Genomic DNA, 27,172 nt, shown 5'->3' on the forward strand with positions numbered 1-27,172 from the left:
ACCCTTTCTCAAGCAAGAAATCTGATGTCCAACTTGTCTGCCTTGATGTCTAACTCCCGGTACTTGTCCTAATAAGCTACCAAGACATCCAGTGTTCTTGCCATTTTCCAACAGAGTAGACTCACAAAGCGTTCTGCGTTCATCTTTCTTCAACGCACCAATTTCTTAGGGCTTGCAAAGGCTGGCCAATCAATGTAAATTGGACAAGGATTTTTTGATGAGGAGGTCTCCGTTCCTCATATAGGCATTTCATTTCCCATTCGAGGTTGGATCCTAGGCATAAGCAAGAGCATTTAGGAGCATTAAGACCAACGAAATAGGGATTCCAGTGACACTTGAGCCATGTTGTTCCGACATGGATAGAGTGGGAGTTACAAGATTGACAGCTTTGGACAGTCTGGATGCGCCCCCCCCCCCCCCCCCCCTCCGCGCCCTGGCCCTGGGGTGCTAGGGTCTTTGACACACTTTTGGAGACCATCAGTGCTTAGTAGACATAAAACATGACCATAATCACTCAAAACTGAAAGATAGAGATATGCACAGGTGATGCCACACTAGGTCCGGAATGGGCTGACCCCGCCTTGAAAAAATCCATTACCAAGGAGTATTTAAATGTGTTCAAGCTTTGGGGGCTTCTCCTCGCAGAGAAAACCAGATTATCCAAGTAGATATGCTGATAACATGAACCATATACAAATGGGTAAAATCCAATGCCCCATAAGACCATATAAATATAAATGTGAAAGCTTCTTTCTGGGAGGGCACTGATCTGCTCCTTCTCACAAGTCTTCAAGATTACCATAAGATTTCCAAGCGTCAAGAACAACAGCATAAACTCTGAATTTGCAGGTCTGCAAACAGTGAATATGCTGTCCATATAGCATATGATGTAATTTGCAGGTACAAACAGGTTGCCCATCAGAAGATGCAGTAGCAGCAGCAACTTGAATGAGTCTTCCAAGGCCGCAGGTGGCATTCACCAGCGGTGTTAGCTTCTTTCCTTATTGCTTGTCCAAAGAGAAGGTTTTCTAACAGCTACCAATGACAATTGCAAACGGGTAATTGGTATGGTTGAATCCTGCAGAAGGTACACAGTATTGATGACACCTGAATAAGGTAGTCATGTACTGATGGTGTCCGTAAAGAGTATTACCGGGTACAGCTGGTACAAGCGGTAGCAACAAACGGGGGCTGCAGTTCAGAAACAGGTACAGGTATACTGTAAAGCCTGTAGAAAAATGCTGGCATTTTATTTACTGCTGGTAGAACAAGGACAGCAGTAGTACTTGCAAGTATGGCATGTAACACAGATGGAGCACTGGTAAGGCTGAGTATAAAGAGAGAACACAGCAGCAAATAGTACGGACTGTCAGCTCGGCTAAATACTTGCAAGTACTCCTATGTACTATCATATACGGGCTATGCATTATGCTGTACGGAGGTGAAGAAAGGTCAAGCACATTCTTGTACGGAATCCATTAAGTTAACCAATTACAAAAGTACTTCCACGTCAAAGCATGTGCGGAGGCCTGTACCACACATGGTCTTTACTTCCATAAAAATACCCCAATTGTGTCTAATACCCATAAACATGCCCAATATGTCCAAATATCCACGTCAAAGTATATGTGGGTGCCTGTACCACACGATCTTTACCTCCATAAAAATACCCAAAATTGTGTCTAAAACCCATAAACATGGCCAATATGTCCAAATATCCACCCTTCATCATCAGTAAGAGAATTCACACATTTAAATTGGGTGCATATTTAATAAGGTGTCCCACTTCATTAAAAACATGAGCGCCCACAGCCCTGGGAGTCTTAGCTTCTCTCGATCGGATAGGAGCAGCATTGGCCCAACCTCTCTTGGCTGGATAGGTTTTATGTTAACGAGTGGGCTTGCAACCGTGGAGGCATGCTTGGTATTCTGGCAGGCACTACATTTTCAGATCATGCCCCAGTTATTCTGTTAGAGGACCTATGGAGGCATGACAGACATGTGAGCTCCAGGATTCCAGACAGCCTCATTCAGGACCACGAGATTTGTAGCTGGATTGAGCAGATATGGGCGGCTGTAGACTTTTCCTTAGGATCTGCAGCGTGCACTTTGGATGAGGGCCTTGGGGAGGTCAATATTTTCTTACACGAGGCAGCCTAGAGGAGATTGGAGGGATTTCAGGAGCAGGAGAGGAGTCTGAGGGAGGGGCCTAGCCTCTTTACAGTGTCTTCGGGAGAGTTCCCCAGACAGCCCGTGGATTGAGAGTCAGATCGCAGCTGCCCGCACGGAGATTCGGTGCATTGAGGAGAGGAGGGTGGAGTAAAGATACCATGACAGGGCCTCATTCTGGACTCAGGCCGGTGACAAAGTTACTGGATACTTCTTTGAGATAGCCGGCCCTCATAGGAGGAGAGACGGTATTCGCAGGCTACGTGGCCAGGATTGAGTTATTGTTTCCGATCCCCCATAGGTGAGAGCCATCGCCACGGATTTCTTCTGGTCTCTTCTCACTGGTGTCCCATTATCCCCCTAGGTGATGGATGCGCACGAGAGAGTTTGGAGACACACGAGAGAGGTGGTTTCCTCCTTCCTTCGGTCTTTCTTATTGACCCCTTTCACTGCAAAGGAGCTGGCGGAGACAGTGAAGGCATTACCCAGGGGAAAATGCCCGGGGACGGATGGGCTTCCTACTTCTTTCTTTCTTCGCCATTGGGACCTCATGGAAGGTGGCTTTCACGCTGCCTTCAATGAGACTATGCTCACAAGTGCCATGCCAGAGAGGCTCACAGAGGGCTTGATACATTTGATTCCCAAGGAGGGCGGGGATAGATTGGAGATCCGGTAGTGGAGACCCATCACCCTTCTAGGGACGGCCTACAAGATTTTGGCCAAGGCCATCAGCAGGCGACTATATTGGAGCTCGGTGAGGCTATCACTTGCAGGCAGAGTGGTGGTGGCGAACCAGGTATTGCTTGCCACCATGTGGTACATCACCTCATGCTGGGCCTTTTCTCGGGCTTGTATTGGCTAGGTACAGCGTTTGATCCGGAACTTCTTGTGGGCCGGAAGTGATGGGAGACGAGCCAGGGCCAAGGTGGCATGGAGAGTGATCATTTAGCCAGGTAGCAAAGGGAGGCTAGGTTTCATTGATCCAGCTATACAGAGCAGTGCCTTTGATTTGGAACCCCCTGATATGTTTACCCAGTGGCCACATGCTAGGGGCCCAATTGCACATATCCTGGGGCACCTTGAGCATGTGATCAGCCAGGTCTCTTGGCGATTAGGTTGCACACAGGCAGTTACCACAAGAGGAGCACGAGAGAGGCGTGACAGGGATCCGGGGTAGAGACAGGCTCAGCATCGACATTGACTTAGCTATTTCTCCGGAGTGGTTGACTCCTATTCCGGACCTGATCCCCCGATATGGCTAGGCGTGTTCACGAGACACGATATTCTTGTGGTGGTCTATGGAGCAGATGAGGACAGTTGTCTGCTCACTTTTTCTATTGGATTACATGGCAGATTAGAGAGATCAGAGCACCTCTTGGAGGATTTCAGAGGCTGCACCATGCAGAGGGTGAGGGTGATTGGTTTTCGGGCACATGTATGACACATAAATCCAGTACCGGCCAAGGTGGGTAGGGAGAGATTTTGGCAGTTATGGATTTGGGAGTGCCAACGTCTCACGCAGTTGCAGTGGAACCTTGGAGAGTGGACGTGGCATGATCCCCAAGATCGGGTGGAGACTCTGGATGTCTCTTTCTTTGCATAATACAGCGAGGCTCGGTCGCCGCAGGATCGAGATGTCGGAGATAGATGGCACACCGGCAACAACAGCACATTGGCAGTCTCAGGGCCTATCACAACGCTTCCTTTCAGATTTCTGGAAGAGGCTTTGGGACAACTTTCGATCGAGGAAGATCACTCTCTTCCTCTGGTTGACGGCACACAGGAGTCTAGCAGTGGGTATGTCATGAGAATATATTTTAAGTCCTCTTTAAGAATATTATTTTTTCCTCTTGAGTAATTTGGGGACGCCTAGGTTATTCTTGCGTCATGCCGGCTAGGTTAATATCGTGGGTGACACCACTATAAATATTAATACGTGCAGTATATGACGTATGCTTGGGGCCGTTTATGATTATTTCAGTTAGGTTTGTATGGCAGGGTGATTCCTGGAGTACTTACGCTTGGTAGTCATGAGTTGGTGATGGTTTGTGCCTGTTTAATATTTGTGGGATTAATTTAATTATTAATTGGGCTTATATTTTCACGTGATGAAGATTACGAGGATTGATAAATAATGTCGAGGAGAATGTTTCTTATGCGCATCATATTTGTTTTTACAAGCGTAGCTTGTAACCTTAGTAGTTGATTTTTTCATTTTGATACATTGGAAAAAATATATTTATAATGTTGAATTTATTAAAGCCTAAAGGCTTTACCCTAGCCCCAATTTTTGGGACACTCTATTTTTGTTGTGGAAGAGTGTTGTGCTCTCTAAAAGTTCACTTTGTATATTTTTGGGGGCTATGGCCTATTTTTGGTTGAAAGCTAATAAAAATACTCTTGTGTGGGGAAGGCCACGCACAAGGGGGGGGAAAGATTGCACCCAACATGTTTGTCTTGGAGCTAAGTATTATGTTTGCTATGCTTTTGTTCAATTTATTTGATTTTGTTGAAACCTGCAAAGCATGTGTTTTCATGGTTGAATTTATGTGTTGAATTTCTCAAGTGTTCCACAAGCTATCCTAGAGAACGATTCCGTTTTCAGTGGTATCAGAGTTTGGGCTAGGAGATTTGGAAAGGTGGGAAAGGTCTTCATCAACACAACTCTCAAGAAAGTTGCAGGCTTTTAACCGGTGGGCAAAAGAAGGGTTTGTGGTCTTTAACCAAAAATTCAAATTCTCAAAATAGCTCTACTTCTCAAACCCACTTACCTCTTTCCAAAACCATTCTTCTTCATCAAAAAGTGGTTTTGCTCAAAGCTTCATGAATTTCAAATCCAACCGTATAGATGGATTCTCCATAGCCAAAAACCTCATGTGATTTGCTAAGTTTTTGCAAAGGTTGAAGGTAGAAGCAACCTCTATAATGGACGGACTGCATGCTAAAAACGTGAGAAGAAGAAGACCAAAAATCAATTAAGCTACTAATTACTTAATCTCAATTAAGTCAAATCCTCAACTTAATCTAATTCTACTTTTCCTAAGCCCAATGCATGTCACATCAACTTTTGGAGCTTTCACACTACCTATTTTCCTATTTTAAGGAAAATTCCAAAGAATTGCAATTTTCAGATTTTTGGGTGCAGAAAATTGATTTTTCAGGGCTCAAAGAGGCTTAAAAAGGCCAAATAAATGTCAGAAAATTTTAAAATAATTTTAAAAAAATTTTAAAAATTCTCAGAAATTATTACAGAAGTTTGGTCTAAATTTCAGAATTGTTTAAGCAGTGTTCAAGATGCAGAAAATTATTTCTTCAGCATTTTGACTAGCCCAAGTCTCCTAAATCACTCGGAATTATTCAGGACTTGTGCGAAACGAAGGGAATTCGACCCAACCATTGAACCAAAGTCTTTGTTCAGTTTGAACACAAATCGAATTGCGGGAGAATTGAGATATGTACAATCATTTGCTTTATTTACATACATCAAATAATATCAATTTAACTTGTTTACATTGGTTGTATGAGCACTATGGTAAATTTTTCTATTTTACCTTCAATTCAAGAGCAACTCCAATCTCTACAACAACAAATTGTAGAAGAGAGAGAGATGCGAATTGAATTGGAGTGACAGCTTACGAGTCGAAGACGTAAGCGTGACTCTTCGTCATCTTATAATGACGAAGACGACATCATTCAAAGAGCTGTCAATACTACACTTCAAGCACAAAATTCACGGAAAGATTCTAAAATCAGTCGTAAAGCTTTTTCATTTCAGAATTATGATGGCAAGAAAGATGCTCGAGTCGTTTTGGCATGGCTTAGTCAATTGGATGACTACTTTTCGGGGGAGAAATTTTCCGAGAAGGACAAGATCAAATGTGCGGCTAATCACATGGTGGATAGCGCAGCTTTATGGTAGAGCGTCATCAAGCAAGGACGTGATAAACCGGATTCATGGAAAAGGTTTCAAAGGCTAGTGAAAAAGCATTTCTTACCTTCACAATTTAAATCTAAAGCTAGGCATCAATGAGATACATTGCATCAACTTGAAAAAGAAAGCATGTCTCAGTATGTGGAGAAGTTTTGCAATACATTACTACAGGTACAGGTTGTGGAGAAAGTCAATGAGCAGGACCAAAAGAGGAAATTTTTTTCGGGCCTTAAAAAGTCTACAATTAGGGCCGATGTGAATATGTTTAGGCCTCATTCACTTTCTACAGCTCTATCTTTGGCAACAAATTCCGAACGCAAAAATGGTTTTCCTAGAGAAGCCAAGTCATTTGAGAGTAACCACTCTAAACCTTTTCATGCTTCAAGAAATTTTCATAAGCCAGGATTTGACAAAGGCAAGGAGATGGTCAAAGGCGAATGAAATTCAAAGAAAGTCAAGGGTGGCAAGCCCAAGGTGTTGCGTTATGCCCACCCTTATAGTGTGTACAAGCCCATAAGTTATAGTACATAGTACACTTAGTACTTTTAATGTACTAAGTGCACTATGTGTACTAGTGCAATATACATGTGTGATAGGGGAGTCACACACTCATGCCTCATGAGTTGACTTATCCCCACAACTCTCTCTCTCTCTCTCTCTCCCTTACTTCTCTGTGTATGTCTCCCACATGACCTAACCCTAACTTCAACTGGTATCAGAGCCAGTGCCCATTTGAATCTCTCTGCTGTTCGTACCCTATCACTTGTCTTAAGCAGTGCTGCTCTCCCAGGCGCAGGTGGAGAAGAAGGCGAATGCAGGACAGTCAGCGCAGCAGCAGCCAGCGCACCAACAACAGGCGTGGAGCTGGTGAAGCGGTAGACTAGGCAGTCGTAGGCCTTTGTCTATACTCAGGCGATAGCACCTGGCGTGAAGTGCAGGCAGGTGAGCCGAAACAGAAGTGGCGGGCGTTGGAACACACACAGGCGTGTCAGCGCTGCCAGGCGCCTTCAGCAGCGCTCGCAGCAGGGGTCGACTACAATCGTGTAGCGTGGCTGAGGCAACGAGCGAAGCGCACAGCGCTAGGCGAATACGTGAGGCGGGCGTTAAACGAAGGCCTTCATATCCAAGGTGAAGCTCCGCAACGCCATCGGGGTGCTGAAGGACCGGATGAGCATCTCCGTTATCAAGGTAGCGAGCGCGCGGGAATGCTGTGAACGCCTGTGTCTCCGGCATTGCCAGACGACTCACAACTGGATCGTGCCCTCAAAGCCCTTATGCTTGCCCACCGCCTGCTGCGATCCCGCCTTCGAACAGGAGCTCATGCTCTCCGGAAGACAAGGATTGAAAAAAGTGTTGCTTAGTTCAAATTCGAGTAAGGCGACCTACAAAAGAAGAGGGGAAACCAGGAGTTTGTCACCCAGCCGTCCCTACCTGCACATCTGCAGGAGCATCAGCATCAGCATCAAGCATCAGCACCAAATTCGCCTGCAAATCAGAGAAAAAAATCAGAAAATTACAAGGTATTTGCCTCAATTTTTTTTTGGGATTTGCAATTGAGCAAGTACAATCAACAATTGAGCAGGTACAGGTACCCAATTGCTCAATTTTTGAGCAAAATTGGCAAAATTGGGTGACATTGGTCACAATCAGGATAAATTTGCAGGAAATTGGTCAAATCAGGATCAAATTGCAGGAAATTGGATGTCGAAATTTGGGGCTTTTGATGTAATTGTGCAATTAAGCACTCATACATGCTGTATGATGTGAAAAATCGCACATTTGGGCAAAATTGCAGCAAATTGCAGTGCAAATCAAGGGGCTTTTGTGCCGATTTGGTTGATTTGCATGCAGGCAATCGCATTTGATGCTGTGGATAATGTGTTGATGCCTTACAAGCACTCAATGTGCCTGTAAATCAAGGGGCTTTCATGTATTTGATGTATATGTGGCCAGGGGGAAGCATCGTGAACACTCTGGTGGATGCCTTCATGTGTGTCAATGTACCATGTATGATCAGCAATTGATCTTAAAACAAGGGGCTTTTCAAGTTTTTATGCTTGTTGAGCTTGGCAAAGCAGCAGGCAAGACATTTATGCCTTGAATCCTCAAAAATCAGCTTGCAGTCAAGGGGCTTTTGCCCAATTTCTGTTCGGGACTGTTTTATGCAGTGTACAGGACTGTAAAAGTCTGATTTTCACTCATTTGGACAGCCAAGAGAGCATTTATTGCTACTGTACTTGCTGGTACAGATTTGGCACAGCTTTGTGCATGTTTTGGCATGGCTGTACACTGTTTTGAGTGACCAAAAGGTTCAATTTCAGCTGCTGTACTTGCCGGTACAGGTTTGGTACATTACAGGTGAGCACTTATTATTGCTGTACAGTACTTTGGAAGGGCAAAAGAGCACATTTAAGGTGCTGTCCAAAATCTGCAGCAACCAGATTTTGGTGTTTTCATCACATAAAGTGGGAGAAAAGTTGCATTCTTGCTTCCGCAGTGGGAGATAAAGCTTGGGAGAAAAACTGTGAGCACTGTGTGCGCTTTTGGTGCAGTGTTTGCACATTTTGCAGGGAGTCAGGCATTGACAGGTTGCATTTTGCTATGGCAACCACAGGTGAGAGCTCTTCATTGCTTCACATCAAGAAGCTTGAAGGCTCGCATAACTATGATATTTGGCAAACCCAGTGCTACAATGTGTTGCTCCAGAAAAAGCAGCACAAGCCTATCAAAGAAAGGGGTGTGATGCCCGCTTCTCTTACTGCTGAAGAGTGGGAAGATATGGATGAGCTGGCAAGATCTACTATCATGTTGTCTGTGTCAGACTCATTACTTTTCAGCATTCGTGAAGAGAAGACAGCTTGGGGAATGTGGCAGAGATTGCAGGACTTGTATGCCCAACAAAGTGCCTCAAGCAAAGTGTATTGGTTGAAGAAACTCATAGGTCTTCAGATGAAGGAAGGGGCTTCTATGACAGCCCATCTAAATGAGTTTAATGGTATTGTCAGCCAGGTCATTAATCAAAAGTTGGCAATGGACGATGAGTTCAAAGCCACTTTTCTGTTATGCACTTTGCCAGAGAGTTGGGACACATTCAGGACAGCCACTAGCAATTCGAATGCTATGCTGTCATATGCAGATGTTGAGGGTGCTCTTCTTCAAGAAGAGATGAACAGGAAAAACAACTCTGTTGGAAAGTCAAATGCAATGAATGCACGTGGGAGATCCCAGCAAAGGGGGAAAAGCCAAGAAAGGGGAAGGAGCAAGTCTCGCTCCAAAAAGGATTTGGAATGCCATTATTGTGGCAAGAAGGGACACATTAAAAAGCAATGCTACAAATGGAAAAATGATCAAAAAGAAAAGGGAAAAGGCAAAGACAAAGACAAGGATGAAGCCAAAGATGTAAAGCCAAAGGGCAAAAGTGGAGTCAAGATTGAAGAAATCAATGTGTCACATGCAGGTGGCTGTGAGGATGAGGTCCTCTTTACGTCTTCACTTGATGCCCATTCACTTCTTACAGGTGGTCATGGTATGCACTCATGGATCATTGATTCAGGTGCCTCCTTTCATGTCACAGGTTGCAGAGACTTGTTTGTCAGGTATACTGCTGGCAATGAAGGAGTTGTTTATTTGGGTGATAACCATGCATGCAAGATTCTTGGTAGAGGTGATGTGAGGCTTGTGTTTTCAGATGGCTCACAGCTTATGCTCCATGATGTCAGGCATGTGCCTGAGATCAAGAAGAATCTGCTTTCTACTGGACAGCTTGATGATGCTGATTATGTTACCACATTTGGTAGTGGAAAGTGGAAAATTAGTAAGGGCTCACTGGTTGTTGCCAGAGGCTCTAAGGTGGACACTCTTTACTTTATGCATGCAGGTGTTTGTCACCATGCTAATGTAAATGCAACCGAGCTGCCGGAAATTTCTATGTGGCATAGCCGGTTGGGACACATGAGTGTCAAGGGAATGGAGCAATTGTCTCGTTTGGGTTACTTGCCTTCTCTAAAGTTTTCAAGTTTTCAGTTTTGTGAGCATTGTATATATGGTAGGCAACTACAGTGCCCCCACAAGAAAGCTCTTGGACAGAAAGATGCTCAGTTAGAGCTTGTGCATACAGATGTATGTGAGATGCCTCAGCTTTCTTTGGGAGGGGCAAAATACTTTGTGTCTTTTATTGATGATGCCACACGCAAGGTGTGGGTTTATCCTCTTCGTTTGAAGAGTGATACATTCTCAGTGTTTCAGAAGTTTGTTGCTCTTGTTGAGAATCAAAACTGGTAAAACACTGAAAGCTTTGCGTTCCGACAATGGTGGAGAGTATATGTCCAAACAGTTTCAGGACTTTTGTGATGCTAAAGGCATCAAGAGGGAGCTCTCTACTCCTTATGATCCTCCACAAAACGGAACAGCAGAGAGGATGAACAGGACCATACAGGAGAAGGTCCGTTCTATGTTGTCACATGCTGCATTACCTCATGGTTTTTGGGCTGAAGCTGTTATGACAGCCGTTCACCTTATAAACAGGTCACCTAACACGAGGCTTGGTGGGAAAGTGCCAGAAGAAGTATGGACAGGAAAGCCTCCGTCATACAAGCACTTGAGAGTGTTTGGTTGCGTTGCGTACGTGCACATACGCAGGGAAATGCGCACCAAACTTGATCCCAAGTCTCACAAATGCATATTCCTAGGATATGGTGACAGAGGTGAAATGGGGTATAGACTTTGGGATCCCATGAATAGAAAGATCATACGCAGCAATGATGTCATTTTTGATGAAACATGCATGTATAAGGAGCCTGCAAGGCAACAGGAGCCTGGCAGAGTCATCTTTGATGATGATGGACATCATGGACAACAACAAAGGGCTGTAAATCAGCCATTACAGCAGGAAAACCAGCCCTTAAATGGTGCTGAAAATGGTCCAAATGGACAGCCAGACATGGCAGAAGATATCCCTATGGATATACCACAGTTAGAGGATATACCGGGCATGATATTTCAGCCTTATGGCATGGAACAGGAGCCACCAATGGGTGATATGCAGGCTGGACAGCAACCTGCAAATGATGGTCATTGGGTACGGAGGTCCACAAGACCCTCCAGAGTCCCTGACAGGTTTGTTCCAGGGGTTGATTACTTGATGCTTACTGACTGTGGGGAGCCCTCATGTTATAAAGAGGCTTTACAGAGGGCAGACAAGGCTCTTTGGGAGCGTGCCATGAAGTCAGAGATGGATTCTCTGCATAAAAATGAAACATGGAAGTTGGTGCATTTGCCTGCAGGCAAGAAGGTTTTGCCATGCAAGTGGGTATACAGGCTCAAAGTTGCACCAGATGCAAAGCCAAGATACAAAGCCAGGTTAGTGGCTAAGGGCTTCAAGCAGGAATATGGTGTGGACTTTGATGAGATCTTCTCTCCAGTGGTCAAAATGACCACACTTAGAGCTGTGTTAGCTTTGGTTGCGCATGATGATCTGGACTTAATTCAGATGGATGTGAAGACTGCTTTTCTTCATGAGGAGATATATATGCAGCAGCCAGAGGGTTATGCAGTGAGTGGAAAGGAGAAGCTTGTATGCAAGCTGAAAAAGAGTCTTTATGGGCTCAAACAGGCACCAAGAGAATGGTATCATAAATTTGATACATTCATGAAATCACAGAAATTCAGGAGAAGTGACATAGATCATTGCTTGTACACCAAGAAAGCTTTGGATGGCAGTCTATTGATTCTCATCTTGTATGTTGATGATATGTTGATTGCCGGGAAATCTCGTAAAGAGATGGATGCCTTGAAGCAGAGGCTGCATCAAACCTTTGATATGAAGGATTTGGGTGATGCAAATCACATCTTGGGTATGCGGATACTTCGGGACAGAAATCAGCATGTGTTGTATTTGTCTCAGAAGGAATACATTGGCAAAGTCTTGCAGAGGTTCAATATGGACGGGGGGAAGAAAGCTAGTACTCCTTTGCCTCCATATGTGAAACTCAGTGCTATGGACAGCCCACAGTCAGATAGAGACAGGGCTGATATGGCCAAGATTCCGTATGCTTCAGCTTGTGGCAGTCTCATGTATGCCATGGTTGCTACTAGGCCGGACATTGCATTTGCAGTGGGAGTGGTTTCTAGATACATGGCCAACCCTGGCAAGAAGCATTGGGAAGCAGTGAAAGGTGTCATGAGATACCTGAAGGGCACACAGGATTTGTGCATTTGCTTTGGCAAACAGGATGCATTAGTGCATGGTTACACGGATTCGGATTATGCCGGTCATCCAGATAACCGGAAGTCTACTACCGGTTATGTGTTTACATTCACAGGAGGTGCTGTGTCATGGATATCCAGGATGCAGAAGTGCACAGCCTTATCTACTACAGAGACCGAGTATATTGCAGCCACAGAGGCTTGCAAGGAGGCATTATGTCTATCTCGGTTAGTGGTTGATTTGGGTTATACAGGGGATATTCCATTGTTGCATTGTGACAGTCAGAGTGCCATCCAGTTGGCAAAGAACCCTGTCTTTCATGCAAAGACGAAGCATGTGGATGTGAAGTATCACTTCATCAGAGAGGTGATAGAGAACAAGCAAATTCAGCTTGTTAAGATTCATACGGATGACAACCCGGCTGATCTGCTGACGAAGAGTTTGCCTCCGGAGCGGTTTGCTCATTGTAGACACTTGATGGGCATTGGATGAGGCCAGTTTCAGCCTTGATATGGCCTTGTATATTATCATGTACATGCTGATTTTTTCTTTTCCTTTACTTAAGGGCACTTTGCCTTTAAGTGGGAGGTTGTTGGGGTAAAGGCGTTATGCCCACCCTTATAGTGTGTACAAGCCCATAAGTTATAGTACATAGTACACTTAGTACTTTTAATGTACTAAGTGCACTATGTGTACTAGTGCAATATACATGTGTGATAGGGGAGTCACACACTCATGCCTCATGAGTTGACTTATCCCCACAACTCTCTCTCTCTCTCTCTCCCTTGCTTCTCTGTGTATGTCTCCCACATGACCTAACCCTAACTTCACAAGGGTCCTCCAATCAAATGTTTTCGATGTCATAAAGAAGGACATATAGCACCAAATTGCCCAGAACGTGCAAAGAATCCGACACCTGCGGCACGAGTCAATATGCTTGAAGGGGTTGACAATGAAGATGAATTGCTCAAGCAAGAGGGTAACTCTGACCCCGACTATTCAGAAGCAGAAGGTAAGCCTCAAGCTCATTCGCTACTCAAAATAAAAGGAAAAATTAATGAGCATGAAGTTATTGTTTTGCATGACGATGGTAGCACTTATGGCTTTATTTCTGAAAAGATAATTAGAGCTTTAAACATTCAATCTTCACCTATACATTATAGAGTTAGAGCTGCATTTACTGGAACCAAGTATAATTGCATGTAAGAGGTGAAAGGTTTAACTTTAAGCATCAATTCCTTACGAGAAAAAAAGGATTTCTTAGTTGCACCTTTACAAGGTGTAGATATAATATTGGGTATGCCTTGGAGACATATGTACAACCCTATTATAGACTATGATACACATAGCATTTGTGTAAGGAAGGACAATGAAAATATTTTCCTCCAATGTCTAGTCAAAGGAGAGACGAGGCCTTTATTGAGTCATACTGAAGCAAAGCGAGCTCTTAGGAAAAGGGAGAAGACTTATATGGTTTGGGTTAACCACCTTAGCGCTGAGTTTAACACATCCAAAAGTCCAAAACTTGATCCTTATATCTCCAAATTCAGGGATTGTTTTATGGAAGATTTACCTCCAGGATTACCTAAGTCTTAGACCCGAAGACCGTAGTATTGACTTATTGCCAGACAACTCTCCACCTTGTAAAGCTCCTTATAGAGTCAATAATTTAGAGCAAAAAGAAATCCAAAAACAAATCGAGGATTTGTTAGAAAGAGGCCTTATTAGACCTAGTAGTTTACCCTTTGGAGCTCCAGTCCTTCTTGTTAAGAAGAAGAATGGAACCTTCCGAATGTGTGTTGACTACCGAGCATTGAACAAAATCACTGTCAAGAACAGATACCCTATCCCTAGGATAGATGACTTATTTGATAAGCTTAGAGGTTCAAAGGTCTTTAGCAAGATTGACTTAAAGTCTGGTTATCATCAAGTACGCATGACTGAGTCAGACATATTCAAGACTGCATTTAGAACCCAGAGTGGCCATTATGAGTTTTTGGTTATGCCATTTGGTTTGACCAATGCTCCAGCTACATTCAGTCCTATGATGAATCGCATTTTCCTAAAGTTTCAAAACTTTGTTGTGGTGTTCTTTAATGATATTCTTGTTTTCAGCGAGAATCGTCAAGAGCATAAGCAACACTTGGAGCAAGTGTTTGACCTTTTGAGAGAAAATGAATTGTATGCCAATCGTGAAAAGAGTTCTTTCTTTCAAAAAGATATTGAATACTTAGGCCATATAGTGTCAGCTGAAGGAATCCGTGTGGATCCTGAGAAGATTGAGTGTATAGCCTCTTGGCCTACACCTCGAGACATTCATGACCTTAGATCTTTTCTAGGTCTATGTAGTTACTATAAGAAGTTTGTCAAGAATTTCGCTTATATTGCACATCCTTTCACGGAACTTCTCAAGAAAACTACATTTTTCCATTGGACCGAAAGTCAAGATAAATCTTTTCTAGTACTCAAGGATGCATTAACTCATACACCAGTTCTTACACTACCTGACTTTCAAAGACCATTCTTTGTGGTAGTAACTGATGCTAGTGGTAAAGGTTTTGGTGCTGTGCTTATGCAAGACAACCATCCTATTGCCTATGAAAGTCGAAAGCTAAAACCTGCTGAAACAAATTATAGTACATATGACAAGGAATTAGCAGCAGTTGTGCATGACTTGAAGATTTGGAAGCATTACCTAATGGGCTCAGAATTTCTTATCAAGACTGATCAACAAAGCATTAGGTATTTGCTTTCGCAACCCCTTGTTTCAGATAAGCACATCAAATGGGCATCTTTCATACAAAGTTTCCAACCCATGATTCAATACCAACGTGGAAAGGAAATGTTGTTGCCGATGCTTTAAGTAGAAGACCACATATCAACAACATTTTCGCTATTGAAAGTGAACCATTTGTACTTATGAAAGAAACTTATGAAGTAGATCCAGATTTTTCTGAGATATAGATCAAATTGCGTGAAAACAATTGGACACCTTTAGGAAATTATTCTCATAATGATGGCTATCTTTTCTTTGAGAAAAGATTATGTGTTACTCAACCCTATAGACAACTTGTCTTGGAAGAGATGCACCAGTCACCATTCATGGGACATAGAGGAGTTTCCGCAACACTTCAAGTAGTTTCTCGAGAATTCTTTTGGTCTCATTTGAAAAATGATGTAGCAAAATTTGTAGCTCAGTGTAACATTTGTCAAGCAATTAAAAGCTACCAAGGCAAAGCTTTGGGATTGCTTATGCCTTTACCCATTCCAAACCGACCATGGGAACAAGTGTCTATGGACTTCATTACAGGCTTTCCTACTACTTCCAGCCATCATGACATGATTTGGACAATAGTGGACATGATTTGGACAATAGTGGACATGTTTAGTAAGCAAGCCTATTTCATTCCATGTAAAAAGACACTAACTTCTCAGCAAGCTGCGACCATATTTGTCAAGCAAATCTTTGTTCATCATGGTCTACCCAAAGTGATAGTTTCTGATAGAGATTTCAAATTTTGTAGTCACTTTTGGATTGCTCTTTGAGAGAGATTTCAAATTTTGTAGTCACTTTGGGATTGCTCTTTTCTCAAACTTAGGCACTAAGTTAGATTTTTCTACAGCTTTTCATCCTGAATCAAATGGACAGACCGAAGTCACGAATAGCACTATCTTGGATATGCTTAGAGCCTATGTTTCCAGCAACCTAGTTCATGGGATAAGTACATACATCTACTCCAATTTGCTTTTAATAATACTCCTCATTTTGCTATTGGTCGAGCACCATTTGAGATTATCTATGGTAGAGCTTTGCCTATTCCGGCTATTAGACTCTTCCATAAGATTGAAGCTACTGACCAATATACTCGAGACTTTGATTGCATTTTATCTGAAGTGCGTGATTGTATTGCAAGAGCTCAAGAGAAGTATACATTTCAAGCAAATAGGAAGCGTAAAGATTTTTTATTCCAAGAAGGTGATTATGTACTTTTGAGAATTGAGAAGAGACGATTGAAGAGTGGAAAAATTTCTTGCAGTTAAACTTGCACCTAGATACTATGGACCATTTAAAATTATTGAAAAGATTAACGATGTGGCCTATAGACTAGAGTTGCCATCTAATTGGAATATCCACAACTCTTTCCATATTCATCTTTTGAAACCCTTTCGAGGAACACTTCCTTCTCACCCAATTTATGAGGAACCACCTCTTGTTGAAGAAGAGGAAGAAGTCTTAGTTCCTGATACTATTATTGATCAAGAGACGACAACAACAAGAACTGGGAACCAGTACATCAAATATCTTTTGACATTCAAAAATCATCTTCAAGAAGATGCAAAATGGATGTCCGAGAAATTTTTCCGAGCTTATCCTGAGATCCTTCGTTCTTTTGAAACCCAGCAAACCTGCAATTGAGGACAATTGCAAACTCAAGCAAGAGGGATGCTATGAGAATATATTTTAAGTTCTCTTTAAGAATATTATTTTCTCCTCTTGAGTAATTTGGGGACGCCTAGGTTACTCTTGCGTCATGTCGGCTAGGTTAATATCGTGGGTGACACCACTATAAATATTAATACGTGCGGTATATGACGTATGCTTGGGGCCGTCTATGATTATTTAAGTTAGGTTTGTATGGCAGGGTGATTCTTGGGGTACTTACGCCTGGTAGTCATGAGTTGGTGATGGTTTGTGCTTGTTTAATATTTGTGGGATTAATTTAATTATTAATTGGGCTTATATTTTCAGGTGATGAAGATTACGAGGATTGATAAATAATATCAAGGAGAATGTTTCTTATGCGCATGATATTTATTTTTACAAGCGTAGCTTGTAACCTTAGTAGTTGATTTTTTCATTTTGATACATTGAAAAAATACATTTATAATGTTGAATTTATTAAAGCCTAAAGATTTTAACCTAGTCCCAATTTTTGGGACACTCTATTTTTGTTGTGGAAGAGTGTTGTGTTCTCTAAAAGCACACTTTGTATATTTTTGGGGACTATGGCCTATTTTTGGTTGAAAGCTAATAAAAATACTCTTGTGTGGGGAAGGCCACGCACAAGGGGGGGGAAGATTGCACCCAGCATGTTTGTCTTGGAGCTAAGTATTATGTTTGCTATGCTTTTGTTCAATTTATTTGATTTTGTTGAAACTTGCAAACCATGTGTTTTCATGGTTGAATTTATGTGTTGAATTTCTCAAGTGTTACACAAGCTATTCTAGAGAACGATTCCGTTTTCAGCTGAAAACGATTTATGTGTTGAATTTCTCAAGTTTTCCACAAGCTATCCTAGAGAACGATTCCTTTTTCAGCTGAAAACGGAATCGTTCTCTAGGATAGCTTGTGGAACACTTGAGAAATTCAACACATAAATTCAACCATGAAAACACATGGTTTGCAGGTAGCTGAAAACGGAATCGTTCTCTAGGATAGCTTATGGAACACTTGAGAAATTCAACACATAAATTCAACCATGAAAACACATGGTTTGCAGGTTTCAACAATGGAATCGTTCTCTAGGATAGCTTGTGGAACACTTGAGAAATTCAACACATAAATTCAACCATGAAAACACATGTTTTGCAGGTTTCAACAAAATCAAATAAATTGAACAAAAGCATAGCAAACATAATGCTTAGCTCCAAGACAAACATGCTGGGTACAATCTTCTCTCCCCTTGTGCGTGGTCTTTCCCACACAAGAGTATTTTTATTAGCTTTCAACCAAAAATAGGCCATAGTCCCCAAAAATATACAAAGTGTGCTTTTACAGAGCACGACACTCTTTCACAACAAAAATAGAGTGTCTCAAAAATTAGGGCTAGGGTAAAGCCTTTAGGCTTTAATAAATTCAACATTATAAATGTATTTTTTTTACTGTATCAAAATGAAAAAATCAACGACTAAGGTTACAAGCTACGCTTGTAAAAATAAATATGATGCACATAAGAAACATTCTCCTCGACATTATTTATCAATCCTCATAATCTTCATCACCTGAAAATATAAGATCAATTAATAATTAAATTAATCCCACAAATATTAAACAGGCACAAACCATCACCAACTTATGACTACCAGACGTAAGTACCCCAGGAATCACCGTGCCATATAAACCTAACTTAAATAATCTTAGACAGCCCCAAGCATACGTCATACACCGCACGTATTAATATTTATAGTGGTGTCACCTACGATATTAACCTAGCCGGCATGACACAAGAGTAACCTAGGCGTCCCCAAATTACTCAAGGGGAGAAAATAATATTCTTAAAGAGAACTTAAAATATATTCTCATGACATCCCTGTTGCTTGAGTTTGCAATTGCCCTCAATTGCAGGTTTGCTGGGTTTGAAAAGAACGAAGGATCTCAGGATAAGCTCGGAAAAATTTCTCGGGCATCCATTTTGCATCTTCTTGAGGATGGTTTTTGAATGTCAAAAGATATTTGATGTATTGGTTCCCAGTTCTTGTTGTTGTCGTCTCTTGATCAATAACAGTATCAGGAACTAAGACTTCTTTCTCTCCTTCAACAAGAGGTGGTTCCTCATAAATTGGGTGAGAAGGAAGTGTTCCTCGAAAGGGTTTCAAGAGATGAATATGGAAAGAGTTGTGGATATTCCAATTAGATGGCAACTCTAGTTTATAGGCCACATCGTTAATCTTTTCAATAATTTTAAATGGTCCATAGTATCTAGGTGCAAGTTTAACTGCAGGAAATTTTTCCACACTCTTCAATCGTCTCTTCTCAATTCTCAAAAAAGTACATAATCACCTTCTTGGAATAAAAAATCTTTACGCTTCCTATTTGCTTGAAATGTATACTTCTCTCGAGCTCTTGCAATACAATCACGCACTTCAGATAAAATGCAATCAAAGTCTCGAGTATATTGGTCAGCAGCTTCAATCTTATGGGAGAGTCTAGTAGTCGGAATAGGCAAAGCTCTATCATAGATAATCTCTAATGGTGCTCGACCAATAGCAGAATGAGGAGTATTATTAGAAGCAAATTGGAGTAGATGTATGTACTTATCCCATGAAGTAGGTTGCTGGGAAACATAGGCTCTAAGCATATCCAAGATAGTGCTATTCGTAACTTCCGTCTGTCCATTTGATTCAGGATGAAAAGCCGTAGAAAAATCTAACTTAGTGTCTAAGTTTGAGAAAAGAGCAATCCAAAAGTGACTACAAAATTTGGAATATGTATCAGAAAGTATCACTTTGGGTAGACCATGATCAACAAAGATTTGCTTGACAAATATGGTCGCAGCTTGCTGAGAAGTCAGTGTTCATAATGGCCAGTCTAGGTTCTAAATGCAGTCTTGAATATATCTGACTCAGTCATGCGTACTTGATGATAACCAGACTTTAAGTCAATCTTGCTAAAGACCTTTGAACCTCTAAGCTTATCAAGTAAGTCATCTATGCTAGGGATAGAGTATCTGTTCTTGACAGTGATGTTGTTCAATGCTCGGTAGTGAACACACATTCAGAAGGTTCCATTCTTCTTCTTAACAAGAAGGACTCGAGCTCCAAAGGGTAAACTACTAGGTCTAATAAGGCCTCTTTCTAACAAATCCTCGATTTGTTTTTGGATTTCTTTTTGCTCTAAATTATTGACTCTATAAGGAGCTTTACAAGGTGGAGAGTTGTCTGGCAATAAGTCAATACTATGGTCTTCGGGTCTAAGACTTAGGTAATCCTGGAGGTAAATCTTCCATAAAACAATCCCTGAATTTGGAGATATAGGGATCAAGTTTTGGACTTTTGGATGTGTTAAACTCAGCGCTAAGTCTTCTCCCTTTTCCTAAGAGCTCGCTTTGCTTCAGTATGACTCAATAAAGGCCTCGTCTCTCCTTTGACTAGAGATTGGAGGAAAATATTTTCATTGTCCTTCCTTATACAAATGCTGTGTGTATCATAGTCTATAATAGGGTTGTACATATGTCTCCAAGACATACCCAATATTACATCTACACCTTGTAAAGGTGCAACTAAGAAATCCTTTTTTTCTCTTAAGGAATTGATGCTTAACGTTAAACCTTTCACCTCTTGCATGCAATTATACTTGGTTCCAGTAAATACAGCTTTAACTCCATAATGTGTAGGTGAAGGTTGAATGTTTAAAGCTCTAATTATCTTTTCAGAAATAAAGTCATGAGTGAATGAGATTGAGGCTTACCTTCTGCTTCTGAATAGTCGGGGTCAGAGTTATCTTCTTGCTTGAGCGATTCATCTTCATTGTCATCCCCTTCAAGCATATTGACTTGTGCCGCAGGTGTCAGATTCTTTGCACGTTCTGGGCAATTTGGTGCTATATGTTCTTCTTTATGACATCGAAAACATTTGATTGGAGGACCCTTGAGCTTGCCACCGTTGACTTTCTTTGAATTTGATTCGCCTTTGATCATCTCCTTGCCTTTGTCAAACCTTGGCTTATGAAAATTTCTTGAAGCATGAAAAGGTTTAGAAAAAGGTTTAGAGTGGTTACTCCCAAATAACTTGGCCTCTCTAGGAAAACCATTTTTGCGTTCGGAATTTGTTGCCAAAGATATAGCTGTAGAAAGTGAATGAGGCCTAAACATATTCACATCTGTCCTAATTGTAGACTTAAGGCCCGAAATGAATTTCTTCTTTTGGTCCTTCTCATTGACTTTCTCCACAACCTGTACTTGTAGTAATGTATTCCAAAACTTCTCCACATACTGAGACATGCTTTCTTTTTCAAGTTGATGCAATGTATCCCATTGATGCCTAGCTTTAGATTTAAATTGTGAAGGTAAGAAATGCTTTTTCACTAGCCTTTGAAACCTTTTCCATGAATCCGGTTTGTCACGTTCTTGCTTGATGACGCTCCACCATAAAGTTACGCTATCCACCATGTGATTAGCTGCACATTTGATCTTTGTCCTTCTCAAAAAATTTCTCCCCCGAAAAGTAGTCATCCAATTGACTAAGCCATGCCAAAAAGACTCGAGCATCTTTCTTGCCATCATAATTCTGAAATGAAAAAGCTTTACGACTGATTTTAGAATCTTTCCGTGAATTTTGTGCTTGAAGTGTAGCATTGACAGCTCTTTGGATGATGTCGTCTTCGTCATCATAAGATGGCAAAGAGTCACGCTTACGTCTTCGACTCGTGAGCTGTCGCTCCAATTTAATTCGCATCTCTCTCTCTTCTACAATTTGTTGTTGTAGAGATTGGAGTTACTCTTGAATTGAAGGTAAAATAGAAAAATTTGCCATAGTGCTCATGCAAACAATGTAAATTAGTAAAATTGATAGTATTTGATGTATGTAAATAAAGCAAATGATTGTACTTATCTCAATTCTCCCGCAATTCGATTTGTGTTGAAACTGAACAAAGACTTTGGTTCAATGGTTGGGTCGAATTCTCTTCGTTTCGCACAAGTCCCGAGCAATTCCGAGTAATTTAGGAGACTTGGGCTAGTCGAAATGCTGAAGAAATAGTTTTTTGCACCTTAAAAACTGCTCAAACAATTTTGAAAACTAGGCCAAACCTCTGTAATAATTTTTGAGAATTTTTAGAAATTTTTAGAAATTATTTTGAAATTTTCTGGCATTTATTTGGCCTTTTTAAGCCTCTTTGAGCCCTGAAAAATCAATTTTCTGTACCCAAAAATCTGAAAATTGCAATTCTTTGGAATTTTCCTTGAAATAGAAAAATAGGTAGTGTGAAAGCTCCAAAAGTTGATGTGACATGCATTGGGTTTGGAAAAAGTAGAATTGGGTTAAGTTGAGGATTTGGCTTAATTGAGATTAAGTAATTAGTAGCTTAATTGATTTTTGGTCTTCTTCTTCTCACGTTTTTTTTCTCCCGTGAGGTTGCAAATCGGCGCCTCAAATTTGCTTGATTTTATGTATTTTTCATGGCTTAAAACTCTCACAGCATGCAGTCCGTCCATTATAGGGGTTGCTTCTACCTTGAACCTTTGCAATAACTGAGCAAATCACATGAGGTTTTTGGCTATGGAGAATCCATCTATACGGTTGGATTTGAAATTCATGAAGTTTTGAGCAAAACCACTTTTTGATGAAGAAGAATGGTTTTGGGAAGAGGTAAGTGGGTTTGAGAAGTAGAGCTAGTTTGAGAATTTGAATTTTTGGTTAAAAACCACAAACCCTTCTTTTGCCCACCGATTAAAAGCCTGCAACTTTCTTGAGAGTTGTGTTGATGAAGACCTTTTCCACCTTTCCACAAATCTCCTAGCCCAAGCTCTGATACCACTGAAAACGGAATCGTTCTTTAGGATAGCTTGTGGAACACTTGAGAAATTCAACACATAAATTCAACCATGAAAACACATGCTTTGCAGGTTTCAACAACGGAATCGTTCTCTAGGATAGCTCGTGGAACACTTGAGAAATTCAACACATAAATTCAACCATGAAAACACATGCTTTGCAGGTTTCAACAACGGAATCGTTCTCTAGGATAGCTCGTGGAACACTTCAGAAATTCAACACATAAATTCAACCATGAAAACACATGCTTTGCAGGTTTCAACAAAATCAAATAAATTGAACAAAAGCATAGGAAACTTTGGGACAGCTTTCGGCCGAGGAAGATCACTCTCTTCCTCTAGACGGCACACAGGAGTCTAGCAGTGGGTACTTGGTTGGCAGTCGGGGGGCGGCCAGCAGCTTGCCCGAGGTATGGTCACCCCCCAGAGTCTCAGCGACATTGCTTTTGGGATTGCCCGAAGGCTCAACAGATTTGGCAGCGGATTCTCCGCATCCTTGCTATGGACAGGATATCGACTCGGATTATCACTTGGGGTACTATCAGTTGGGCCACCAAGGCTAGAGTGGTCAGGACTTATGAGGAGGATGGGGAAGGCCATGTCCTTTAGGTCTCCCACCATCGTATTGCAGTAGTACCTATCAGAGCTCCACTTGCAGGTGTTTGGTGTCCAGGGTCATGCTAGCACTGGGAGATTTGCAGTAGCATAGCAGCCTGGCACATCTGGCCTGCTAGATGTAGCGAGGCCATCAAGGGTACCCACACTCCGCCGTTTGAGACCATCAGGAGCATATGGCTCGACATCATTCACACCCTCCGCGGTCAGTGGGGGAAGCTGCAGGGAGGCTCTGATTGCATGCGAAAGCGGCGGGAAGCCTTCTTGAGACTTTGGATTGGAGGCTTGGCCCTTCCCTCACTGATAGAGGCGGTGATCCCATTTGGCACTACAAACCATCTGCGTGGTTGTTCCCCCCCCCCCCCCCCATCTTTATGAGATAGCCTTCTCCTCATAGAGCGGCCAGCCGGAGGAGAAACCTCTCTCTCCCTTATGATCACTTGTTTCCCGCCCTTATATGAGGCGAGTTTGTATTTAGCCCTTCGTGGTTGTACTTAGTCCTACGTGGCTGTTTTCTCTTTAACTAATTGAAGGATCTTTTTTCCAGAAAAAAAAACATGAGCGCTCAAGTTATAAGATGGTGGGCCTTAATAATAAAGTGACCACCAAAAAATCAAAAGGGTGGTTACATGGTCAAGGTTCAAGATATGTTGTAAATATCTTGATTCCACAATATAAGCAAATACACCGAAAGGTGGGGGGTTCTTCAATGGGTTTTTGGACCTAATATTGTGTCCATGGAGTCTCTCTCCTCTCTTCTCTCAAGTTAATGCACCATAATAATTGCATAGTGAACTTATTAGTCCAAAGTACAAGGCTTTCACGTGTGATATTAATGTCACATGCTTATACAAAAGCATGCTGGTATGTGTTGTAACTAATGCACAACTGAGACTGTTGATCTCTTCTGGCTTTGCTTCCATTGCTGACTCCATTGAAACCATTGACATGACTGTTAAGACTCACCTGATCTCCTAATGGAGTGAACTTGGAGAGAACTTAAATGAATTTGAACTATTGAGTGTTCTGGGTTTTGCTTGTCCTTGGAGACTGGTTCTGGAACTTGCATTTACTCTGTAGAATTAGACACATCACAACTTTTTGGTTGCCCAATTATCCAAACCCTTGGACAGATTCAGGTCCTAGAGGCTATCCATCTTTTGAGGAATCTTCCCTTGGTGAATTTTGACCCTTTGTGAACGTTCCATTGTGGTGACTTTGTCGACTGCCTGCATTTGCGAAAACTGCTTCTTGGACTATGATATCTCATCGACATTGCCAGCTATTTCTCCCGTTACTTACAGGAACAATCATCTCACTTGAATCCTTGACTGACTATTACCCAAAATAGCACAAACTTTGGTGGAACCCTGTCGGATCCAAAAGAGAGGAGCTCCTAAGAAGGATAGTAATTAAATACCACTTTATCAAGTTTGCAAACTCCCATTTGGTGGTCTACTTTGGCTGAAGCCCTTTGATGCATGCTGGGAAATTTTATGGTATCGCTCCCTCTTGCTTGCTTTCAAGCACCATTGCTGAAGGGGTGGCATTCTCTAATTTACATTGGATATCACGCTTTTACATGTGCGCATGTCTATTTGGAACCAGTAGCCTTAAAAACACGATATCAAAGAAATGCACTTATGAAGTGGAAGAAGTGTCTGGTTATGACAGCTAAATCTTAGGTTGTCATTTGCTTTTTGTGCAGATTCTCCATATTTCTGACGTGGAGCTGAAGGAGACAAAGTTGATGGGAAACACTCCAATAATTATTGTTGCTGTAACGACCATGACAACGCTATGTTCAAATTATTTTTCTTCATTCTTTATTCCTTCCAGCAGGAAAACTAACCCAGTGATAAGCTATGAGCTGATTGTATGTCTTGTACAGTTTCAGACCCAGCAGATATACTGTGTGCGTGACAAACATGGGAAAATCACTCAAGGTGCCAAGGTCTGCTTCTATCAGGCTTGTCATTTGTTGTTGCTGTCCTTTTGGAGGACTGTGTGGTAGTCGTTCAGTAAAATGATGCTTTTTATTGGTTATGACGTTAGGATGATATCCACACTGTCTTCTATGCATGGGCAATGCAACAAGTGGTTCCTGAAGAGATCCAAGAGGGAGCGATGTATCCATACTGGCAGCTCAGGGAGATGCAGCAGTTAGGAATTCAGTCGATCATTTAAATTCAAGTTCTTCGAATGCTTCCGTAGCCCTATCCCATTGGATGGGCATGATTTTTGTAGTTCTGAGATTCCAACTGTGAGTGTTTTACTGGGTCAGCTCATATAAGCAATTATGGGAAGAGACCACTAGGAGCAGAGTGAAAAAAAGTGCGGGTTGGTGTTACCTTTACTTTGGTGGTTTTTAACCATCTTCTAGGTCGGAAATCGTTGTAGTCACCACACCGAGGTGGTGGTGGTGGGTGGAAGTGTATACTTAAATTCATAGGACTAGATAGGTTGTTGAGACCTGTTGTGGTGGCATGTTTATTGGGTCTTTGCTTGAAAGGCTTGTAAATTACTACTTCATGGCTTTTCATGAATAGCCCAAAGATAAATGCTAAATAATAGAAGGCGATAGAATGTGGTGTGAATGGCGGAATTACACAGCCCCTCTTTAATTGCATATCTTGACTTTTTTAAGAAAGCTTGTAGGCTGGACGTGTGGTTATTGATTTGAGATGCATGTAGGGCTTTAAGTCAAGCCACACGTGTTTTGATTGTTGACTTATGTAAGGTGGCATATCTCAAAACCTTTTTGGAGTAAGGATAACCTGCTTCTCTACTGACGATGATGAGGAAAACCTGTTTCAATATTGACGGATGATTGATGATGATAGATTGTGGCTAGCGACTCTTCTACTAGCCATGTGTTCCCTTGTGAAACCTCTCTTGAGCATGAAGTGTGGATTGCCCTCAAGTGAGCCGCATATGCTTGATAGCATGAACCTCTCCCCCATACCACAGACCCATGTTATCAGTAGAGCTACACCATGCTCTTGGTATGTCTCTGCCCGTGGATCCGAAATAATCAAGCCTGAGGTTCACATATAGACTGAGTTTGAGCTATTATTAGCTCTCAACCCGTTATTAGGTGTTAAGCCCTTGGCTTGTTTTTACTTGACCATAGGCTATCTAGATCTTATCTTAGCTACCTGCCCAAGGTTTTGCTAAACCCTACCTCCACCTAGCCTTTAGCCTTGATCTAGGATTAGCTTTTTTGGCACCCTAATTTCTAGATCCCCAACACCAAGGAATTAGATAACTCCATTTAATTACTGCCCAAGGTTTTGCTAAAAACTACCTACACCTACCCTTTAGCCTTATTCTAGGGTTGGTGGGATCATCTAGGTTGTTATAACCCCTACGGATGGTTTGAAATCAATTTTAAAAGAACCTATTCCATCTCCAATAGCTTTTTTTCACCCTAATATTTAGATTCCAACACCAAGGGATTAGATAACTCCATTTTATTACTTCCAGGACTTCTTCACATTGAACTCACCCTCCAGTATAATGGTGAGACCTGCCAAAATAATTTGCTATTGCCTCCTATCACCAACATATTGAAGATGATCGCTCAGTAGCACGGTGCCTAATTATCTTACAAAATTGAAAATCAATGCTCCTTTGAAGATCACCAATTTCAATACAATATTGGTTTTCAAAGTGGACTTCCAAAGCTGATTTTTGGACTTCATTTATAAAAATCCATTTGTTTTTTTTTGAAATTAAAACCATTGTGAATATAAACTTATCAAACACGGTTTCATAGTGAAGACTTGGATTGACTAACTTTGAAACTAGACATTGGAAAATCCAACGAGTGTATCTCAAATGTATGTAAGCAGGTAAAACCAATGTATCATAGGTTAAATAGTTTCTGTCTTTCACCCCATCCAAAGAAGGTTATATTCTTTAGGTAAGTGTTTGTTGATATAAGTCAAAAATTGGTTTCATATTGTCATTAGGAAACAT

At 41.6% G+C, this 27,172-nt stretch overlaps 1 protein-coding gene across 2 annotated transcripts in view; it reads left to right on the forward strand.

The window, feature by feature from the left end:
- LOC147626877 (mitochondrial import inner membrane translocase subunit TIM44-2-like) overlaps positions 1–25,841 on the forward strand; it is a 50,949-nt gene extending 25,108 nt beyond the window's left edge. Inside the window, exons 12-14 of one of the 2 annotated variants that reach the window (XM_086815403.1) lie at positions 24,900–24,971; positions 25,083–25,137; positions 25,247–25,841. In XM_086815403.1, coding sequence (XP_086671529.1) covers positions 24,900–24,971; positions 25,083–25,137; positions 25,247–25,251 — 132 coding nt within the window. In that variant the 3' untranslated portion in view covers positions 25,252–25,841. Of the gene's footprint in view, positions 1–24,899; positions 24,972–25,082; positions 25,146–25,246 lie in introns of both variants that reach the window. The other variant, XM_086815402.1, reaches the window with a different exon arrangement.
- Positions 25,842–27,172: the final 1,331 nt, after the last annotated feature.

This window comes from Cibotium barometz, chromosome 21, assembly GCF_041138505.1.
Source record: "Cibotium barometz isolate CiBa-2024 chromosome 21, ASM4113850v1, whole genome shotgun sequence".
NCBI lineage: Eukaryota > Viridiplantae > Streptophyta > Polypodiopsida > Cyatheales > Cibotiaceae > Cibotium > Cibotium barometz.